General features: G+C 44.7%; 1 protein-coding gene across 1 annotated transcript; it reads left to right on the top strand.

Moving 5' to 3' along the window:
* Nucleotides 1–1,708: 1,708 nt before the first annotated feature.
* On the top strand, nucleotides 1,709–19,532 carry LOC139477207 (mammalian ependymin-related protein 1-like). The gene is made up of 6 exons (XM_071259766.1): nucleotides 1,709–1,864; nucleotides 7,539–7,649; nucleotides 8,911–8,989; nucleotides 9,435–9,611; nucleotides 18,389–18,480; nucleotides 19,397–19,532. The coding sequence occupies exons 1-6, from the start codon at nucleotides 1,718–1,720 to the stop codon at nucleotides 19,466–19,468; spliced, it is 678 nt and encodes a 225-aa protein (XP_071115867.1). The 5' UTR covers nucleotides 1,709–1,717; the 3' UTR covers nucleotides 19,469–19,532.
* The last annotated feature ends 3,259 nt before the right edge of the window (nucleotides 19,533–22,791 follow it).

The following is a 22,791-nucleotide window of genomic DNA, read 5'->3' as shown; positions in this document are numbered from 1 at the left end:
TAGCAGTATTCCAGTTATATCACGGCGTAACAGCTTAATGTTGGAGGAAAGCCCAAAGTATTGCAGGTCTCAGATGTTTACCACTTCGGTGAAACCCACGAGCACGGGTATGGTGCAGACAAACTTAGAAAGATAATTTTGGCGAACCGGGATTCGAACCCATAATCATAGGTTTCTGGCGTGCCCACATGACGCAGCTCTGCACAGCGAATCGCTGCCCTAAGACGACTTGGCCATCCCTGACCCCAGGGTAGAGTGGGGAAGGTAGGGGATATAGCTATAGGCATAGCTGTGCACACTTTCATATCTAGAGATGACGGAACGTACATTGTGATCAATTACTTCTGAAGTAAGACGCGCTATTCACTAAATGTAGATAACTCGATGCGCGACAAACGATGATAACTATAACCTCAATCCAAGTATTTGGTGCACAACAACAGTAGCCGTAGGATATGAACGGTATTGATTATCATTTGCATGGAGTTGATTTATCGCGACGTTCGATTGGATTTCTAAATTCATCAATGCCTTACAATCGTGAGTATCAAAATGTTATACGCTAGAATACAATAGATATACAGACTAACTGTCGGTATGATTTCATCGGTCAATATACCGCCCGGTTAACGTTACTTTCATGATATTTATTTCATAATTATTTGTATTCTGAAACCTCGTATGTTCGGATATTTATCGTGGGTAATCTTGTTCAACTGATATGAAATAACTGTTTATTAACGCATGGTAATGAACACCTTTTATAAAACATACCATATGAAGTAACTATCTATTCATAATACATACAAGTTCTGGTAAACAAATATCCTAAACATACAGAAAACATAGACAAAGTGTATGAAAAAATAATTTGTCTTCATTTAGGAATAAGAAGAACGATTGCAATCAAGCAGTTCACTGTCAGTGATGTAGTGTCGTGAGCAGTGATGATGATGATGATGATGATTATTTGGATATTTTACATGGGCTTTCCGACAGTATGCGTATTTTGCACAGGGACCCTCCAGGGTAAGGTTTTCCACAAAATTGAAAGAGGTGCTTGACCGGAAGAAGAAGCAGCATGAGAAGGAGGTGATGTAAGTGTTGCATATCTAGATTTTGAAGTATTTTAAATTCTTAATTTTGCAGGGGTGGAGGGTCAAAGAGAAAATGGGAGACGTGTGATTTGTTGTTTTCTTGTTTTTACATTTGTGGATTGTTTCTGCATAATGAAAAACACTGATCCAAAGGAATTATTATTGTTTACCAGGGGTATTTAGTTGTTGTGTGCTCTTTAGTATTTGGTTTATTAGCTTAGATTGGTTTGGGGTATTTTTGTTTTAAATTGCTTGGATCCGATTAGCAAGTCTTTTAGAATTAAGATTGTATCATTTTGTTTGATGTGTGGGTTGTGTATAGACGTAGCCATATATTCTCTCCCTTTAAATGGAGTGTGTTCATGAACATAAAATGAATGCTAATTTCAAACCAAAATCCTGGCACCAACAAAATAGTTACTGAGAGAATCATATTGTCATTGTTGAACAATGGTGTGAGAACCTTTGTAAACTCTATACCACATCGAGTTATATAACTCCGTGATTCTGACCCCATCAGGCCCTGTCAAAAAGTAGACCGGGGGAGATCACGTGATGAGGGTTAAAGTTGTAACAAGCCTGTATTCGCAGTCAACACGTTTGTGCAGGAGGCAGTCACGATGTTGCTGGTGGTGGTGTTTCTGTCCGTCGTCCATGTCAGCCTGCTTGAGGGGAGGTGCTGTGCCCCTAGGCAGTGGGAGGGGTGGGGCGTGAGGCTCGGGGGTCAGATGGCGGGAGCCACCCACAAGAGACCGGAGCTTATACAGGTAAGTACCGTCACTTGTATTTAAACGCAACTTGAATGTGCTGAGTCAAACTCTCTTTAAAACAAGGTTTCGTGGACATCAGAACACGAGCGGGGGTTGAACAACCTGTTCAGAAGTTGTGTAATGTACGGAAAATCTCTTACAGCGTTATCTGTGCTCCACGGCCTGCGTGCTGGTGACATCGTGCAGAGTGATGAAGCTGTCACCAGCATCCCTGCTCGGGCCTGATATATCGCCAGGATGACAATAAAACAATTAAAACATAGTAAACTGTCTCTATTAATTTCGTATAATGTGTGTGATGTCCTAGTATGACACCACGTATACACAACCTGGTAGTTTTTTCACATATAGTATTATTATTATTATTATTAGTAGTAGTAGTAGTAGTGGTAGTAGTAGTAGTAGTAGTAGTAGTAGTAGTAGTAGTAGTAATGGTGGTGGTAGTAGTAGTAGTAGTAGTAGTAGTAGTAGTGGTGGTGGTAGTAGTAGTAGTAGTAGTAGTAGTAGTAGTAGTCGTCGCTGTACTTAGCGGGTGAGTATGGTTCTACGCGACATTAATACGGCGTGAGGCACCCGAAATGGGCTTCACACATTGCATCCAGATGGGGAATCGAACCGGGTATTAGTCGTGATGAGCGAACACTTTAATCTCTTACTATGCCACCGCCCAACCCAACAACATGGGTTTCTGGATTCGCGAGATGCTGACTAATGACGTCCTACTGTGTAACATGTTTGAACGTGCACATCGCCTGTGACTAAATAAAGAAGTGTTGTCAGAGGTGAAGTTGTGCACAACAACAAACCTCTCTACAGCACAACCTCTTTATTCCGAAACCACGTCTGCATTAACAAGGTTCATGATCACTAAAACAGACAGAAATAACGGGAGACACACGACACGCCCTACCGACAAACACTATAACCGAATCATTTGCAGTTCGAGATACACGCGATGTCGACTTATCTAACTCAGCTCAACCCTTCCATTATGTACAAGGCCAGCTGACAAACAAATGGAGCACTCCTCAGTTGTCAGGTCATAAAGCAAGACATGGCAGCAAGCAGGTCGGGAGACGGTGACGGGAGGTTATAGTGAGGTCATAGGAGCGTGGAGGATGTACACACTAAATGACACCTCTCGCTGCACCAACCGCGGCACCAAGCAATAGGGAGACGGTGATAGGAGGTTATAGTGAGGTCATAGGAGCGTGGAGGATGTACACACTAAATGACACCTCTCGCTGCACCAACAGCGGCAGCAAGCAGGTCGGGAGACGGTGACAGGAGGTTACAGTGAGGTTACAACGACACACACATTTTGGTGGACAAACTCAGTGGCCATGTTGCTTCTTGTTTAATATCGTTGAATATATATATTCGGATACGAGTTATGTTTTTTTATTGAGGTGGTGAGTTGAAGTTTAATGTGGCATTGGCATTTCCGACATAGCAACGAAATCTAGTTGTGTGATTGAACAATGTCAAAGTCCTCGCGATCGGATGAATGTTTCATAAATTAGGCACACTGGTGATGCTTTTGCCGTACATTGTGCTTGTTGTTCACCAATCAGCCGACACCATCCATCCCCTCTGGAGTGAATAACGGTAATACTATTGTGTAGTTTAGTGTTTGTTAGTTCACCCAGTAGCCGACACAATCCCAACTAATTCACTGCGGGGTGAATAACGGTAATACTATTGTGTAGTATAGTGTTTGTTGTTAATACACTAGCCGACACAATCCCAACTAATTCACTGCGGGGTGAATATCGGTAATACTATTGTGTAGTATAGTGTTTGTTGTTAACCCAGTAGCCAACACAATCCCAACTAATTCACTGCCGGGTGAATAACGGTAATACTATTGTGTAGTATAGTGTTTGTTGTTAATACACTAGCCGACACAATCCCAACAAATCACTGCGGGGTGAATAATGGTAATACTATTGTGTAGTATAGTGTTTGTTGTTAATACACTAGCCGACACAATCCCAACTAATTCACTGCGGGGTGAATAACGGTAATACTATTGTGTAGTATAGTGTTTGTTGTTAATACACTAGCCGACACAATCCCAACTAATTCACTGCGGGGTGAATATCGGTAATACTATTGTAAAGTATAGTGTTTGTTGTTAATACACTAGCCGACACAATCCCAACTTCTTCACTGCGGGGTGAATAACGGTAATACTATTGTGTAGTATAGTGTTTGTTGTTAATACACTAGCCGACACAATCCCAACTAATTCACTGCGGGGTGAATAACGGTAATACTATTGTGTAGTATAGTGTTTGTTGTTAATACACTAGCCGACACAATCCCAACTAATTCACTGCGGGGTGAATATCGGTAATACTATTGTAAAGTATAGTGTTTGTTGTTAATACACTAGCCGACACAATCCCAACTTCTTCACTGCGGGGTGAATAACGGTAATACTATTGTGTAGTATAGTGTTTGTTGTTAATACACTAGCCGACACAATCCCAACAAATCACTGCGGGGTGAATAATGGTAATACTATTGTGTAGTATAGTGTTTGTTGTTAATACACTAGCCGACACAATCCCAACTAATTCACTGCGGGGTGAATAACGGTAATACTATTGTGTAGTATAGTGTTTGTTGTTAATACACTAGCCGACACAATCCCAACTAATTCACTGCGGGGTGAATATCGGTAATACTATTGTAAAGTATAGTGTTTGTTGTTAATACACTAGCCGACACAATCCCAACTTCTTCACTGCGGGGTGAATAACGGTAATACTATTGTGTAGTATAGTGTTTGTTGTTAATACACTAGCCGACACAATCCCAACTAATTCACTGCGGGGTGAATAACGGTAATACTATTGTGTAGTATAGTGTTTGTTGTTAATACACTAGCCGACACAATCCCAACTAATTCACTGCGGGGTGAATATCGGTAATACTATTGTAAAGTATAGTGTTTGTTGTTAATACACTAGCCGACACAATCCCAACTAATTCACTGCGGGGTGAATAACGGTAATACTATTGTGTAGTATAGTGTTTGTTGTTAATACACTAGCCGACACAATCCCAACTAATTCACTGCGGGGTGAATAACGGTAATAATATTGTAAAGTATAGTGTTTGTTGTTAATACACTAGCCGACACAATCCCAACTAATTCACTGCGGGGTGAATAATGGTAATACTATTGTGTAGTATAGTGTTTGTTGTTAATACACTAGCCGACACAATCCCAACTAATTCACTGCGGGGTGAATAACGGTAATACTATTGTGTAGTATAGTGTTTGTTGTTAATACACTAGCCGACACAATCCCAACTAATTCACTGCGGGGTGAATAACGGTAATACTATTGTGTAGTATAGTGTTTGTTGTTAACCCAGTAGCCAACACAATCCCAACTAATTCACTGCCGGGTGAATAACGGTAATACTATTGTGTAGTATAGTGTTTGTTGTTAACCCAGTAGCCAACACAATCCCAACTAATTCACTGCCGGGTGAATAACGGTAATACTATTGTGTAGTATAGTGTTTGTTGTTAACCCAGTAGCCAACACAATCCCAACTAATTCACTGCGGGGTGAATAACGGTAATACTATTGTGTAGTATAGTGTTTGTTGTTAACCCAGTAGCCAACACAATCCCAACTAATTCACTGCGGGGTGAATAACGGTAATATTGTTGTGTAGTATAGTGTTTGTTGTTAACCCAGTAGCCAACACAATCCCAACTAATTCACTGCGGGGTGAATAACGGTAATACTATTGTGTAGTATAGTGTTTGTTGTTAACCCAGTAGCCAACACAATCCCAACTAATTCACTGCGGGGTGAATAACGGTAATACTATTGTGTAGTATAGTGTTTGTTGTTAACCCAGTAGCCAACACAATCCCAACTAATTCACTGCGGGGTGAATAACGGTAATATTATTGTGTAGTATAGTGTTTGTTGTTAACCCAGTAGCCAACACAATCCCAACTAATTCACTGCGGGGTGAATAACGGTAATACTATTGTGTAGTATAGTGTTTGTTGTTAACCCAGTAGCCAACACAATCCCAACTAATTCACTGCCGGGTGAATAACGGTAATACTGTTGTGTAGTATAGTGCTTGTTGTTAACCCAGTAGCCAACACAATCCCAACTAATTCACTGCGGGGTGAATAACGGTAATACTATTGTGTAGTATAGTGTTTGTTGTTAATACACTAGCCAACACAATCCCAACTAATTCACTGCGGGGTGAATAACGGTAATACTGTTGTGTAGTATAGTGTTTGTTGTTTGCACAGCAGCCAACACAATCCAAACAAAATCGATGCGAGGTGTATAAGGGTAATGAGCCTACACAGGCCATGGTATGAACATCCACAGACCATGGTATGAATCTACAAAGACCATGGTATGAATCTACACAGACCATGGTATTAACCTACACAGACCATAGTATGAACCTACACAGATCATGGTATGAACCTACATAGACCATGGTATGAACGTATACAGACCATGGTATGAACCTACACAGACCATGGTATGAACCTCCACGACCATGGTATGAACCTCCACACACCATGGTATGAACCTACACAGACCATGGTATGAACCTCCACACACCATGGTATGAACCAACACAGACCATGGTATGAACCTACACAGACCATGGTATGAACTTACACAGACAATGGTATGAACCTCCACACACCATGGTATGAACCTACACAGACCATGGTATGAACTTACACAGACCATGGTATGAACCTCCACACACCATGGTATTAACCTACACAGACCATGGTATGAACTTACACAGACCATGGTATGAACCTCCACACACCAAGGTATGAACCTACACAGACCATGGTATGAACCTCCACGCACCTTGGTATGAACCTACAAAGACCATGCTATGAACTTACACAGACCATTTTATGAACCTCCACACACCATGGTATGAACCTACACAGACCATGGTATGAACCTACACACACCTTGTATGAACCTACAAAGACCATGGTATGAACTTACACAGACCATGGTATGAACTTACACAGACCATGGTATGAACCTACAGACACCATGGTATGAACCTACACAGACCATGGTATGAACCTCCACACTCCATGGTATTAACCTACAAAGACCATGGTGTGAACTTACACAGACCATGGTATGAACCTACACAGACCATGGTATGAACCTCCACACTCCATGGTATGAACCTACAAAGACCATGGTGTGAACTTACACAGACCATGGTATGAACCTACACAGACCATGGTATGAACCTACACACACCATGGTATGAACCTACAGTGATCATGGTATGAACTTACACAGACCATGGTATGAACCTACACAGACCATGGTATGAACTTACACAGACCCATGTACGTCCATACACTGACCTTAGTGCAATACCCTACACTGAATAAGTATGAAGCTACACAGAAAAGAAATGTATGAACCTATATTGACAAATTATAAACCAACATAAAGCCATGTATGAATCTGCGCAGAATCATGTAGGAACAGACACAGACCAATTTATGAGCTGTGTTTTAACGAATGTATGAACCTTCACACAGGCCCATTTCTGAACCTGCACAGGTCTGTGTAAGGACTATTGTATTAACTCACGTATGAACTTCTATATGCAGGCCAAGATCAACCTGCACTACAATGCTGACGGACCGATGGTGGTGGCTGTGGCCAACACATCAGTAGGAACAAGGAAACGCCTCCTGACAGCGATACAGGACTTCAAACATGTATGTAACACTGCTATACAATCCATCAGTCATAGAAGTAAGTGATACAGGACTTCAAACATGTATGTAACACTGCTATACAGTCCATCAGTCATAGAAGTAAGAGATACACCTCCATTACCGAGCCCCCGCCGTATGCAACAGCGGTTTAATGTTCCTGGGGTGTAGGCCGTGTTCCTATGTCTCCAAATTCGCGTTCTTCTTCCATCAGTGGCGTGGAGCAGAAAGCGACTTTCGTCTGTTCTCAGTTCCCTAAAGTTCTGTTTCCCAAAGTTCTCAGATTCCAGTTCTGTCGCGCAATACAACATGCTAAACTAGCAGCTATGTGGTGATCGCTCAAAAAGAGACGCTTTATGGTTCGTCTAGCCCTCAGTCCTGTTGCTTTCAGCCGATTCCTGACGGTTCTGGTGCTGAAACGACGAAACCTCAGTTGTTTCAGACGAGTACTTGTTAAAAAGAGCTCTCGGCGTATGAGACGAAGAAGGTCCCTATCATCGAGATGTGTCGTCACAGGTCGTCTTCCGGATCTGGGACGGTCCTGTACATCACCAGTCTGAGCATGTTTCTCGGCTAAACGGCTAACGACAGTGTGATGATAACCTAAATTCTGACCAATGGCATTTCAAGACAGTCCTGCGTTATGCATGCTGATTAATTGGCATCTTGTGGCTTTTGATAATCGCCTTCGTTCCATGGTCACACAATGTAATAATTGTTTAAAACCGAGCTTAAGAAAGCAATTTTAACGTTTTCTCTGTGTGTATATACTAATTTACGGTTAACCAGCAGCAGTATGGATCTTGTCAGTTGTATATATTGATGTGTCAATTCTACAAGCTGATGTACTGATCTGGTCTTTTTTATACATTGGTGTATCACTTCTACAAGGTGATGTATTGATCAGGTTAGTTGAATATATTGATGTATAAATTTTACAAGTCGATATATAGATATGGTCAATTGTATATATTTGATGTATCAGTTCTACAACCTGGTGTATTGATATGGTCAGTTGATAGTTTGAGATTGATTGGATTTGTTCTCATGTCGTCACTATGTGGCGTCAGGACTGCATATGTGACAAACTATTTAACCCAAACCCTTGCCTCAGTGTTATATGTGATACACACATTACAATCCTCGTCCATTTAGCTTGCGACTTTATATTAATACATGAGCGAGTGGTGGACGGTACAATAAGGCGGCTACAGAATAGAGGGGGGCGGGTTGGAATTGATAAACCAATGCCACTGTGTTTCAGAAAACTCTTTACGTCCTTGAAGATGGAGGCTGCAAGGTCAAGCCCCTCCCGGAACCTTTCACTGAACTGTGTTCACCAAGTAAGTTGCCTGTGTGTGGAGTCAGTGTCATGATCCTATGACTTGAGATGCATGCATGACAAGTTTTGTCCGCTATTACTGGATGCACCCATGTTGTAGACCACACCGATATGCTCAGGAAGTTGTAACATTACTGTAATGATTTCTGAGTGCATCCTTGTCTCTGTGGGGACACGGGTGGCCCAGGCGTCTGAGGCGCCGCAATTCGTTTTGCAGAGTTGCGTCCCTTGGGCACGCCAGGAAACAATGCTCACGGGATCGAATTCAGATTATGTTTCTTAGACTGTCAGCACTATACCCGTGCTCGTGGTTTTCACCAAAGTGGTAAACGTCTGAGACCTACATCACTTCGGGCTTTCCTCCCACATCAAGCTGACACGCCGTGATATAGCTGAAATCAGCGTTAAACCCAAGTCACTCACTCACTCCTTGTCTGTGTGTGTAGAGGGCCAGGACGGGAAGTTCATGTGGCTAGGGTTCGGCGAGACCTCCTACCCTGCCCTGGAGTACGTGTACACCTTCAAGCAGCAGACAGCCGACACGCGGGGTACCATGTGTGCCATCTGGACACAGAAGGCCTGCGCCCCTCTGTCCGAGTCCTTCCATGGAACATACGTGGGAAGTAAGTCACCCTTGATATTCCGACCCGGGAACATTCTTGGGAAGTAGGTGACCCTGGATATTCCGACCCGGGAACATTCGTGGGAAGTAAGTCACCCTTGATATTCCGACCCGGGAACATTCTTGGGAAGTAGGTGACCCTGGTATTCTTGACCCTGGAACGTTCCTTGAAATAAACAACTCTTGATATCCTGACCCGGGAACATTCGTGGGAAGTAGGTAATCCTTGATATCCTGACCCGGGAAAATTCGTGGGAAGAAGGTGACCCTTGTATTCCTGTCCTGGGAACATTTGTGGGAAGTAGGTAATCCTTGATATCCTGACCCGGGAACATTCGTGGGAAGTAGGTAACCCTTGATATCCTGACCCGGGAACATTCGTGGGAAGTAGGTAACCCTTGATACCCTGACCCGGGAACATTCGTGGGAAGTAAGTAGCCCTTGATATCCTGTCCCAGGAACATTCGTGGGAAGTAGGTAACCCTGGTATTATTGTCCTGGGAAGTATGCTACGGGAATATTCCTCGAAGTAAGTTACCTCCGATGTCCTGTCCTGGAAACATTACCGACTGTTTATCTGCTCCTGACTGTTTATCTGCTCCCGACTGTTTACCTGTACCCGACTGTTTACCTGTTCTCGACTGTTTACCTCCTCCTGACTGTTTACCTGTTCCCGACTCTTTACCTGTTCTCCACTGTTTACTTGTTCCTGACTGTTTACCTGCTCCCGACTTTTTACCTGTTCCTGACTTTACCTGTTCCTGACTGTTTACTTTTCCTGACTGTTTACTTGTCCCCGACTGTTTACCTGTTCCTGACTGTTTACCTGTTCCTGACTGTTTACCTGTTCTCAACTGTTTACTTGTTCCTGACTGTTTACCTGCTCCCGACTGTTTACCTCTTCCTGAATGTTTAACTGTTCCCGTCTGTTTACCTGTTCCCAACTATTTACCTGTTCCCGACTGTTTACTTGTTCCCGACTGTTTACCTGTTCCTGAATGTTTACCTGTTCCCGACTGTTTACTTGTTCCTGACTGTTAACCTGTTCCCGACTATTTACTTCATCCTGAATGTTTACCTGTTCCTGACTGTTTACCTGTTCCCGACTGTTTACCTGGTCCCGACTGTTTACCTGTTCCCGACTGTTTACCTGTTCCCGATTGTTTACTCGTTCCGGACTGTTTACCTGTTCCCGACTGTTTACCTGTTCCTGTCTGTTTACCTGTTCCCGACTGTTTACCTGTTCCTGACTGTTTACCTGTTCCTGGCTGTTTACCTGTTCCCGACTGTTTACCTGTTCCGGACTGTTTACCTGTATCCGACTGTTTACCTGTTCCTGACTGTTTACCTGTTCCCGACTGTTTACCTGTTCCTGACTGTTTACCTGTTCCCGACTGTTTACCTGTTCCCGATTGTTTACCTGTTCCCGACTGTTTACCTGGTCCCAGGACCGCCTCCATTGTCCAGTGGTAGAGCGTCCGTCCTGGGAACATTCCTGAATGTTTACCTGCTCCTGACTGTTTACTTGCTCCCGACTGTTTACCTGTTCCCGACTGTTTACCTGTTCCTGACTGTTTACTTGCTCCCGACTGTTTACCTGCTCCCGACTGTTTACCTGTTCCCGACTGTTTACTCGTTCCTGACTGTTTACCTGTTCTGGAATGTTTACCTGTTCCTGTCTGTTTACCTGTTCCCGACTGTTTCCCTGTTCCTGACTGTTTACCTGTTCCTAACTGTTTACTTGTTCCCGACAGTTTACCTGTTCCTGACTGTTTACCTGTTCCTGACTGTTTCCCTGTTCCCGACTGTTTCCCTGTTCCTGACTGTTTCCCTGTTCCCGACTGTTTACCTGTTCCTGTCTTTTTACCTGTTCCTGTCTGTTTACCTGTTCCCGACTGTTTCCCTGTTCCTGTCTGTTTACCTGTTCCTGTCTGTTTACCTGTTCCTGTCTGTTTACCTGTTCCTGACTGTTTACCTGTTCCTGTCTGTTTACCTGTTCCTGTCTGTTTACCTGTTCCTGTCTGTTTACCTGTTCCTGTCTGTTTACCTGTTCCTGACTGTTTACCTGTTCCTGTCTGTTTCCCTGTTCCTGTCTGTTTACCTGTTCCTGTCTGTTTACCTGTTCCTGTCTGTTTACCTGTTCCTGACTGTTTACCTGTTCCTGTCTGTTTACCTGTTCCTGTCTGTTTACCTGTTCCTGACTGTTTCCCCGACCCTGTCTGTTTACCTGTTCCTGTCTGTTTACCTGTTCCTGTATGTTTACCTGTTCCTGTCTGTTTACCTGTTCCTGTCTGTTTACCTGTTCCTGTCTGTTTACCTGTTCCCGACTGTTTACCTGTTCCTGACTGTTTCCCTGTTCCTGTCTGTTTCCCTGTTCCTGACTGTTTTCCTGTTCCTGACTGTTTACCTGTTCCTGTCTGTTTCCCTGTTCCTGACTGTTTCCCCGACCCTGTCTGTTTACCTATTCCCGACTGTTTCCCTGTTCCTGTCTGTTTACCTGTTACCGACTGTTTCCCTGTTCCTGTCTGTTTACCTGTTCCTGACTGTTTCCCCGACCCTGTCTGTTTACCTGTTCCTGTCTGTTTACCTGTTCCTGTCTGTTTACCTGTTCCTGTCTGTTTACCTGTTCCTGACTGTTTCCCCGACCCTGTCTGTTTACCTGTTCCTGTCTGTTTACCTGTTCCTGTCTGTTTACCTGTTCCCGACTGTTTCCCTGTTCCTGACTGTTTCCCCGACCCTGTCTGTTTACCTATTCCCGACTGTTTCCCTGTTACCGACTGTTTCCCTGTTCCTGTCTGTTTACCTGTTCCTGTCTGTTTACCTGTTCCTGTCTGTTTACCTGTTCCCGACTGTTTCCCTGTTCCTGACTGTTTCCCTGTTCCTGACTGTTTACCTGTTCCTGTCTGTTTACCTGTTCCTGTCTGTTTACCTGTTCCTGTCTGTTTACCTGTTCCCGACTGTTTCCCTGTTCCTGACTGTTTCCCTGTTCCTGACTGTTTACCTGTTCCTGTCTGTTTCCCTGTTCCTGACTGTTTCCCTGTTACCGACTGTTTCCCTGTCCCTGTCTGTTTACCTGTTCCTGTCTGTTTCCCTGTTCCTGTCTGTTTACCTGTTCCTGTCTGTTTCCCTGTTCCTGACTGTTTCCCTGTTACCGACTGTTTCCCTGTTCCTGACTGTTTACCTGTTCCTGTCTGTTTCCCTGTTCCTGACTGTTTACCTGTTCCTGTCTGTTTACCTGTTCCCAACTGTTTCCCTGTTCCTGTCTGTTTACCTGTTCCTGACTGTTTCCCCGACCCTGTCTGTTTCCCTGTTCCTGACTGTTTCCCTGTTCCTGATTGTTTCCCCGACCCTGTCTGTTTCCCTGTTCCTGACTGTTTCCCTGTTCCTGATTGTTTCCCCGACCCTGACTGTTTCCCTGTTCCTGTCTGTTTACCTGTTACCGACTGTTTACCTGTTCCTGTCTGTTTACCTGTTCCCGACTGTTTCCCTGTTCCTGTCTGTTTCCCTGTTCCTGACTGTTTCCCTGTTCCTGATTGTTTCCCTGTCCCTGTCTGTTTACCTGTTCCCGACTGTTTCCCTGTTCCTGTCTGTTTCCCTGTTCCTGACTGTTTCCCTGTTCCTGATTGTTTCCCTGTCCCTGTCTGTTTACCTATTCCCGACTGTTTCCCTGTTACCGACTGTTTCCCTGTCCCTGTCTGTTTACCTGTTCCCAACTGTTTCCCTGTTCCTGTCTGTTTACCTGTTCCTGACTGTTTCCCCGACCCTGTCTGTTTCCCTGTTCCTGACTGTTTCCCTGTTCCTGATTGTTTCCCCGACCCTGTCTGTTTCCCTGTTCCTGACTGTTTCCCTGTTCCTGATTGTTTCCCCGACCCTGACTGTTTCCCTGTTCCTGTCTGTTTACCTGTTACCGACTGTTTACCTGTTCCTGTCTGTTTACCTGTTCCCGACTGTTTCCCTGTTCCTGTCTGTTTCCCTGTTCCTGACTGTTTCCCTGTTCCTGATTGTTTCCCCGACCCTGTCTGTTTACCTGTTCCTGACTGTTTACCTGTTCCTGTCTGTTTCCCTGTTCCCGACTGTTTCCCTGTTCCTGACTGTTTCCCCGACCCTGTCTGTTTACCTGTTCCTGTCTGTTTACCTGTTCCCGACTGTTTACCTGTTCCTGTCTGTTTCCCTGTTACCGACTGTTTCCCTGTTCCTGTCTGTTTACCTGTTCCTGTCTGTTTACCTGTTCCTGTCTGTTTACCTGTTCCCGACTGTTTCCCTGTTCCTGACTGTTTCCCCGACCCTGTCTGTTTACCTATTCCCGACTGTTTCCCTGTTACCGACTGTTTCCCTGTTCCTGTCTGTTTACCTGTTCCTGTCTGTTTACCTGTTCCTGTCTGTTTACCTGTTCCCGACTGTTTCCCTGTTCCTGACTGTTTCCCTGTTCCTGACTGTTTACCTGTTCCTGTCTGTTTACCTGTTCCTGTCTGTTTACCTGTTCCTGTCTGTTTACCTGTTCCCGACTGTTTCCCTGTTCCTGACTGTTTCCCTGTTCCTGACTGTTTACCTGTTCCTGTCTGTTTCCCTGTTCCTGACTGTTTCCCTGTTACCGACTGTTTCCCTGTCCCTGTCTGTTTACCTGTTCCTGTCTGTTTCCCTGTTCCTGTCTGTTTACCTGTTCCTGACTGTTTCCCTGTTCCTGTCTGTTTACCTGTTCCTGTCTGTTTACCTGTTCCTGTCTGTTTCCCTGTCCCTGTCTGTTTCCCTGTTCCTGACTGTTTCCCTGTTCCTGTCTGTTTACCTGTTCCTGTCTGTTTACCTGTTCCTGTCTGTTTACCTGTTCCTGTCTGTTTCCCTGTTCCTGACTGTTTCCCTGTTACCGACTGTTTCCCTGTTCCTGACTGTTTACCTGTTCCTGTCTGTTTCCCTGTTCCTGACTGTTTACCTGTTCCTGTCTGTTTACCTGTTCCCAACTGTTTCCCTGTTCCTGTCTGTTTACCTGTTCCTGACTGTTTCCCCGACCCTGTCTGTTTCCCTGTTCCTGACTGTTTCCCTGTTCCTGATTGTTTCCCCGACCCTGTCTGTTTCCCTGTTCCTGACTGTTTCCCTGTTCCTGATTGTTTCCCCGACCCTGACTGTTTCCCTGTTCCTGTCTGTTTACCTGTTACCGACTGTTTACCTGTTCCTGTCTGTTTACCTGTTCCCGACTGTTTCCCTGTTCCTGTCTGTTTCCCTGTTCCTGACTGTTTCCCTGTTCCTGATTGTTTCCCTGTCCCTGTCTGTTTACCTGTTCCCGACTGTTTCCCTGTTCCTGTCTGTTTCCCTGTTCCTGACTGTTTCCCTGTTCCTGATTGTTTCCCTGTCCCTGTCTGTTTACCTATTCCCGACTGTTTCCCTGTTACCGACTGTTTCCCTGTCCCTGTCTGTTTACCTGTTCCCAACTGTTTCCCTGTTCCTGTCTGTTTACCTGTTCCTGACTGTTTCCCCGACCCTGTCTGTTTCCCTGTTCCTGACTGTTTCCCTGTTCCTGATTGTTTCCCCGACCCTGTCTGTTTCCCTGTTCCTGACTGTTTCCCTGTTCCTGATTGTTTCCCCGACCCTGACTGTTTCCCTGTTCCTGTCTGTTTACCTGTTACCGACTGTTTACCTGTTCCTGTCTGTTTACCTGTTCCCGACTGTTTCCCTGTTCCTGTCTGTTTCCCTGTTCCTGACTGTTTCCCTGTTCCTGATTGTTTCCCCGACCCTGTCTGTTTACCTGTTCCTGACTGTTTACCTGTTCCTGTCTGTTTCCCTGTTCCCGACTGTTTCCCTGTTCCTGACTGTTTCCCCGACCCTGTCTGTTTACCTGTTCCTGTCTGTTTACCTGTTCCCGACTGTTTACCTGTTCCCGACTGTTTCCCTGTTCCTGACTGTTTACCTGTTCCTGTCTGTTTACCTGCTCCCGACTGTTTACCTCTTCCTGAATGTTTAACTGTTCCCGTCTGTTTACCTGTTCCCAACTATTTACCTGTTCCCGACTGTTTACTTGTTCCCGACTGTTTACTCGTTCCCGACTGTTTCCCTGTTACCGACTGTTTCCCTGTTCCTGTCTGTTTACCTGTTCCCGACAGTTTACCTGTTCCTGACTGTTTACCTGTTCCTGACTGTTTCCCTGTTACCGACTGTTTCCCTGTTACCGACTGTTTCCCTGTTACCGACTGTTTCCCTGTTCCTGACTGTTTCCCTGTTCCTGTCTGTTTACCTGTTCCTGACTGTTTCCCTGTTCCTGTCTGTTTCCCCGACCCTGTCTGTTTACCTATTCCCGACTGTTTCCCTGTTCCTGTCTGTTTCCCTGTTCCTGTCTGTTTCCCTGTTCCTGTCTGTTTACCTGTTCCTGTCTGTTTACCTGTTCCCGACTGTTTACCTGTTCCCGACTGTTTCCCTGTTCCTGACTGTTTCCCTGTTCCTGTCTGTTTCCCCGACCCTGTCTGTTTACCTGTTCCTGTCTGTTTACCTGTTCCTGACTGTTTCCCCGACCCTGTCTGTTTACCTGTTCCTGTCTGTTTACCTGTTCCTGTCTGTTTACCTGTTCCCGACTGTTTCCCTGTTCCTGACTGTTTCCCCGACCCTGTCTGTTTACCTATTCCCGACTGTTTCCCTGTTACCGACTGTTTCCCTGTTCCTGTCTGTTTACCTGTTCCTGTCTGTTTACCTGTTCCTGTCTGTTTACCTGTTCCCGTCTGTTTACCTGTTCCTGTCTGTTTCCCTGTTACCGACTGTTTCCCTGTTCCTGTCTGTTTACCTGTTCCTGTCTGTTTACCTGTTCCTGTCTGTTTACCTGTTCCCGACTGTTTCCCTGTTCCTGACTGTTTACCTGTTCCTGTCTGTTTACCTGTTCCTGTCTGTTTCCCTGTTACCGACTGTTTCCCTGTTCCTGTCTGTTTACCTGTTCCTGTCTGTTTACCTGTTCCTGACTGTTTCCCTGTTCCTGACTGTTTCCCTGTTCCTGACTGTTTACCTGTTCCTGTCTGTTTACCTGTTCCTGTCTGTTTACCTGTTCCTGTCTGTTTACCTGTTCCCGACTGTTTCCCTGTTCCTGACTGTTTCCCTGTTCCTGACTGTTTACCTGTTCCTGTCTGTTTCCCTGTTCCTGACTGTTTCCCCGACCCTGTCTGTTTACCTGTTCCTGTCTGTTTCCCTGTTCCTGACTGTTTACCTGTTCCTGTCTGTTTACCTGTTCCTGTCTGTTTACCTGTTCCCGACTGTTTCCCTGTTCCTGACTGTTTACCTGTTCCTGTCTGTTTACCTGTTCCCGACTGTTTCCCTGTTCCTGACTGTTTCCCTGTTCCTGACTGTTTACCTGTTCCTGTCTGTTTCCCTGTTCCTGACTGTTTCCCTGTTCCTGATTGTTTCCCTGTCCCTGTCTGTTTACCTATTCCCGACTGTTTCCCTGTTACCGACTGTTTCCCTGTCCCTGTCTGTTTACCTGTTCCCAACTGTTTCCCTGTTCCTGTCTGTTTACCTGTTCCTGACTGTTTCCCCGACCCTGTCTGTTTCCCTGTTCCTGACTGTTTCCCTGTTCCTGATTGTTTCCCCGACCCTGTCTGTTTCCCTGTTCCTGACTGTTTCCCTGTTCCTGATTGTTTCCCCGACCCTGACTGTTTCCCTGTTCCTGTCTGTTTACCTGTTACCGACTGTTTACCTGTTCCTGTCTGTTTACCTGTTCCCGACTGTTTCCCTGTTCCTGTCTGTTTCCCTGTTCCTGACTGTTTCCCTGTTCCTGATTGTTTCCCCGACCCTGTCTGTTTACCTGTTCCTGACTGTTTACCTGTTCCTGTCTGTTTCCCTGTTCCCGACTGTTTCTCTGTTCCTGACTGTTTCCCCGACCCTGTCTGTTTACCTGTTCCCGACTGTTTACCTGTTCCCGACTGTTTCCCTGTTCCTGACTGTTTACCTGTTCTCCACTGTTTACCTGCTCCCGACTGTTTACCTCTTCCTGAATGTTTAACTGTTCCCGTCTGTTTACCTGTTCCCAACTATTTACCTGTTCCCGACTGTTTACTTGTTCCCGACTGTTTACTCGTTCCCGACTGTTTCCCTGTTACCGACTGTTTCCCTGTTCCTGTCTGTTTACCTGTTCCCGACAGTTTACCTGTTCCTGACTGTTTACCTGTTCCTGACAGTTTCCCTGTTACCGACTGTTTCCCTGTTACCGACTGTTTCCCTGTTACCGACTGTTTCCCTGTTCCTGTCTGTTTCCCTGTTCCTGACTGTTTCCCTGTTCCTGTCTGTTTCCCCGACCCTGTCTGTTTACCTATTCCCGACTGTTTCCCTGTTACCGACTGTTTCCCTGTTCCTGTCTGTTTCCCTGTTCCTGTCTGTTTACCTGTTCCCGACTGTTTACCTGTTCCCGACTGTTTCCCTGTTCCTGACTGTTTCCCTGTTCCTGACTGTTTCCCTGTTCCTGACTGTTTCCCTGTTCCCGACTGTTTCCCTGTTCCTGACTGTTTCCCTGTTCCTGTCTGTTTCCCTGTTCCTGACTGTTTCCCTGTTCCTGTCTGTTTCCCCGACCCTGTCTGTTTACCTATTCCCGACTGTTTCCCTGTTCCTGTCTGTTTCCCTGTTCCTGTCTGTTTACCTGTTCCTGTCTGTTTACCTGTTCCTGTCTGTTTACCTGTTCCCGACTGTTTACCTGTTCCCGACTGTTTCCCTGTTCCTGACTGTTTCCCTGTTCCTGACTGTTTCCCTGTTCCTGACTGTTTCCCTGTTCCCGACTGTTTCCCTGTTCCTGACTGTTTACCCTCTCTCATCTTGCAGTTCCCCAAGTGTTCACCTTCAGCTACTCCGACATCCAGAGGGGCATCAGGGACCCCTCCATATTCCACATCCCCAAGCTGTGCCGGGAAGCGGTAAGACAGGACCAACTATGTTATATTCCACATTGTCCTCCAATGTCTCCAATACCTGCTTCAAAATCCATTGTTTTCCCCAAACCTTAACACTTTGTTGGATCCTGTAGAAAATCTATTGCCATTACCTCTTTGTGGGATAGGACAACATTATCCTTTGTCCAGATCTGTGAGGGGCGGTCGGGTAGCCTAGTGGTTAAAGCGTTCGCTCGTCACGCCGAAGACCCGGGTTCGATTCCCGACATGGGTACAATGTGTGAAGCCCATTTCTGGTGTCCCCCGCCGTGATATTGCTGGAATATTGCTAAAAGCGGCGTAAAACCATACTCACTCACTCCAGATCTGTGAAGTATCTAACATCGTTCCCCCATGGCGCTGGTTGAGGGTCATGATTCGAGTCATTTGTTTACAGACCGCCGTGTAATAGCTGGGATGTTGTTGACCTCCGCGTTAAGTAACACTGGACTTATCCCATTCCTTATCCAGCATTTGTTCATTTAGAATTTGTAAGATATATGGCTGTTTCACACCAGTCCTTTGCCACAAACCCCTTCTGAGATCTTTGTCTATTGTCCCTGGTCATGATATTGCTTAAATAGTGCTGAAAGCGGCGTGTAACCAAACTCATTGACTCCTTCTAAGATCTTCAGAACACATCTACTTTTGCTCAGAAAGAAATATGACTATCTTAGGTATACGTGGTTTTATTTAACTGTCTGTTAAACAATCAAAGTTGGCATGCTTCTTTATCATTAAAATCAGACCTTTACACCGACACGAACCGATCATTAAAACAAAACACCGTTGATGCTGCCTCATGTGGAGGTGTCCGAGGAGGTTGCAGCAGAAATTGTAGATTGAAGTAGATTGATTCTTAGTGTTTCCCTCAAGGTCTCGTCGCTGTTTCCTATTTCAGAACATGACCCTGGTGGACGCCCTGCCCCACGACGACATCCCCCTCCTGTCCTCGCAGTATTTCAAAGTATGAAGCACCATGCTCCTGAGCTTCCGTGGTAGTCGTGAAACAATTCACCATTCGTACATCTTGCACAAAGGTCATATCCATTCTTTGTATGTCATTCTTTGTAAAAGAATGCGATGTATATATTTGCAAGAAAAAAAATTAAAAAAATTATGGATAACAAATTCTTGCTTATTGTATTGACGATTCGATGCGGATTCTGAGACGTCATCAAGCTGGAGTGACCACAACCAAGTGATGAGGGATATATATGCGTGGCCTGTTGTAACAGGCAGCAGATTAACATTACAACCACAGGGAATAGATAACAAGCACAGAGATAATGGCTGAAGCCAGAAACAGTACAGCAAGAAACATTTGGATACATTTATCTAGTATCATAGATGTTCGTATTTTGTCATATGGTGTGATATATCGAAAAAATAGGCTTTCTGATTTAAACAGTGTCATACACATGCACAGAAATACAGTAAATAATACAATTCTTCTCATGTACAATGTTCGTTTAATGTAAACACACCTATATAAATATATATCTCTTATCTGAGGCATGAGCTGCAAAGTTTTTCTAAGGCAAAACCAAGAGTTCTTTGTCGTTAGCGGATGGTTTTTGCGGATAATCCAGACTGGTTGTTGTCTTGTATTGACAGTGTACGTTTAGCTTCACACCGTAGCGTTTATCAAGCCGGTGGATCTACAAGCACACATACTCCTTGAGAAAAGGAAAACTGCGACGCGCCCTATTCCAAAGCGTTTGCTCATCCTGTTCGATTTCCTGCAGTGTCCCCAACCCACCCCTGGTGCCTCTCGCCCTGCTGCCTATATCCGTTTGGAAAGACCATTCCATATTCTGGGAGGGGAGTGGGGACTTTTTGGAAAAGAAATGGCCCTGAAATGTTTGGAAAAAAACTAATTTTGCTTCAGACTTTTGAAATAAAAAAATAGCTTAACATCACTGCAAAGCGATTTACTTAGTTTCCTAAAAAAAGTTAGACAGTTTTAAGCACAAAATTTCTCAAACATATCCTCGCCAAACATGGATTCAGGCTTAGTATTATAATTCATTTCCAAAATTGTGTGTAATCATTCCGACAGGATATCAACTCATCTTGTTGTTGTTGTTTATTTTAAACTTTTTTTTAGAATTTAGATTAAAAACTTCTGTTATATGTTCCATAAACATTTCTAGCATTCTAGAATTTAACACATCGAAAGTTCTGAAATAACTTATTTTTTTAGAATTTTGATTTTTTCCAACTCACTGTCCCACCAAGGAACATCCCAATTATGTCTACTTCATCCAGAAGACAAGCATGCTCCTTTCGTCATATTCCACATTTTTTTGTTCTTGCGGATTTCACTTACATTTCCCCGAGGGCTCAAATGGGTAATCATCAGAGAAGGTATCATAATATTTTTCAACATACTTCTTTTCCACTGGAATAAAACATGTGTACACATTATTGGCATGTGGCAAGCTTCAGTCTGAGACTCAACAGAAACGGTGTTTAACTGGTTGAATCCATCACATGATCGACAGTGCTGGCCCCTGAATGGACGATACATGCTGACCATCAACAAAACGACCACTCAATATGTGTATACCAAATTCACCACATAAATCTACAAGAACAAGTCCAACTTTTTTTAACATCTCATTATCCCTATTTCTTTCTGTTTGTTGTTTGTTTGTTGTTTAGCGCCGCACTCAGCAATAGTCCACCTATATGACGGCGGTCTGTATTTAACTGAGTCTGGACCAGAAAATCCAATGATTGACAGCATGAGCACCGATCTACACAGTCGGTATGCGGTGACTTGCATCAACCAAGTCAGAGAGCCTGAACACCCGATTCGGCGACCGCCTTATACGACAAGCATAATCCCCTAAAAGTCCTAAAAGGCGACTATGCTTGTCATAAGAGGCGATTCACGTGATCGGGTGGTCAGGCTCGCTGACTTGGTTGATGCATGTCATCGTATCCCAATTGCGTGGATCGATGCTCATGATGTCAATCACTGGATCGTCTGGTCCAGACTCCATTTTTTACAGACTGCCGTCATATAGCTGGAATATTGCTGAGTTCGGCGTTATCGCAGATCGTAGCGCCACGGTCACATCCCTATGTCTTTTCATTATAACTGTCTCGGTCAGTCGACTCAATGTTGACATTCGGGTCCACTTCCGGTTGGCCTGACGTCGTGGGTGATGGAAGCGATACATCGCCCTAACTGAAGTTTGTTCCGTCGTGGTTATTGGCGAATATGCTGGATTCGACGTTTTCCCTACTCGTTCAATTTAGTTTTAGGACTCGTTGTACTAGTGGACATCATCGATGACAGGTTTGTCCTATAGGAGTACACCACACGTATTATCTCCCCTTAACAGTCTCATCACCGAGTCTTCTTTGAGCGTTCCCAACAAGCGCCATAAAATCTTCATTTATAAATATTGCTGCATCGTTTTGATCCTTCAAATATCGTCGGAATTGTTGAAGCACTAAAAGCGTATCCCTGAACTGGGAAAATGTGTCACGATCATAGATTCTTGTTTTGATGATTTTGACCAAAAGACGTTAAAATATGGTAGTTGTTGTTACCCTGCCTGGCGCTCAGCATTAAGGGTTTAAAATAAGGACTGGTCGGCTCGGAGTCAGTATACTGTGACTGGGTGGGGTATCCATGTTAAACTGCGGAATGGTATCTCAGTGGGAAGGCACTATAAAATCGGCATCAGTCTGGACTAGTACAAGCAGCCACACACACACGGGCATGCACGTCGCTATAGCAATAATCCTGGACGCGACATTAAACCCCAAGTCACCTATTCTTAAACATATCCATCCAAACCGGCCATGTCTCAATGTCTGTTCTCATGTGGGAGAGAGTTCAAACAAGTGCGCACCGCCTCACGCATGCGCATGCTTAGATCTGAACATGACAGAGACGAGGTGGTCTCACTGTTTTCTTCATTTCTAGTTGAGCTGGATACATCAGTGGAAAGGAATTGGCTCTTTGCTGGTTGTTGAAAGATATCATTAGTAGTATAGTGTCAGTAGGCAGGAGCTGGTTTTGGTTGAGGGAGGTTGAGTGAAAATAGGGAAGGTGATTGGTTGATCCAAGTCACGTGTTCGGATAGGATGACTCATGCATCAACAGCGCGTCGGGAAAGGGTGGGGAATGAAAGATGTGTGTGTTTATAAGGCAGAAAAGAATTCATAAGAAAACAAAAGTAAAAGGTTATGAATAGAGCTATGCGTATAGCGTGCTGCCCTAAATAGACAGACCGTACCCACAATAGAGACGGGTTATGTCAACACGATATACGC

The sequence above is a fragment of the Haliotis cracherodii genome, unplaced genomic scaffold (assembly GCF_022045235.1).
Source record: "Haliotis cracherodii isolate W230 unplaced genomic scaffold, xgHalCrac1.p SCAF_32, whole genome shotgun sequence".
Taxonomy (NCBI): domain Eukaryota; kingdom Metazoa; phylum Mollusca; class Gastropoda; order Lepetellida; family Haliotidae; genus Haliotis; species Haliotis cracherodii.
The sequence above is the reverse complement of the archived record's forward strand: the minus strand, read 5'-3'. Positions and strand labels throughout refer to the sequence as shown.

Excerpts from the sequence above, each read along its gene's own strand:
- LOC139477207 (XM_071259766.1), top strand. The coding sequence starts at position 1,718 with ATGTTGCTGGTGGTGGTGTTTCTGTCCGTCGTCCATGTCAGCCTGCTT. Across the intron at positions 8,990-9,434 it reads CACTGAACTGTGTTCACCAA|AGGGCCAGGACGGGAAGTTC; the intron begins GTAAGTTGCCTG and ends CTGTGTGTGTAG. Across the intron at positions 18,481-19,396 it reads CCAAGCTGTGCCGGGAAGCG|AACATGACCCTGGTGGACGC; the intron begins GTAAGACAGGAC and ends TTCCTATTTCAG.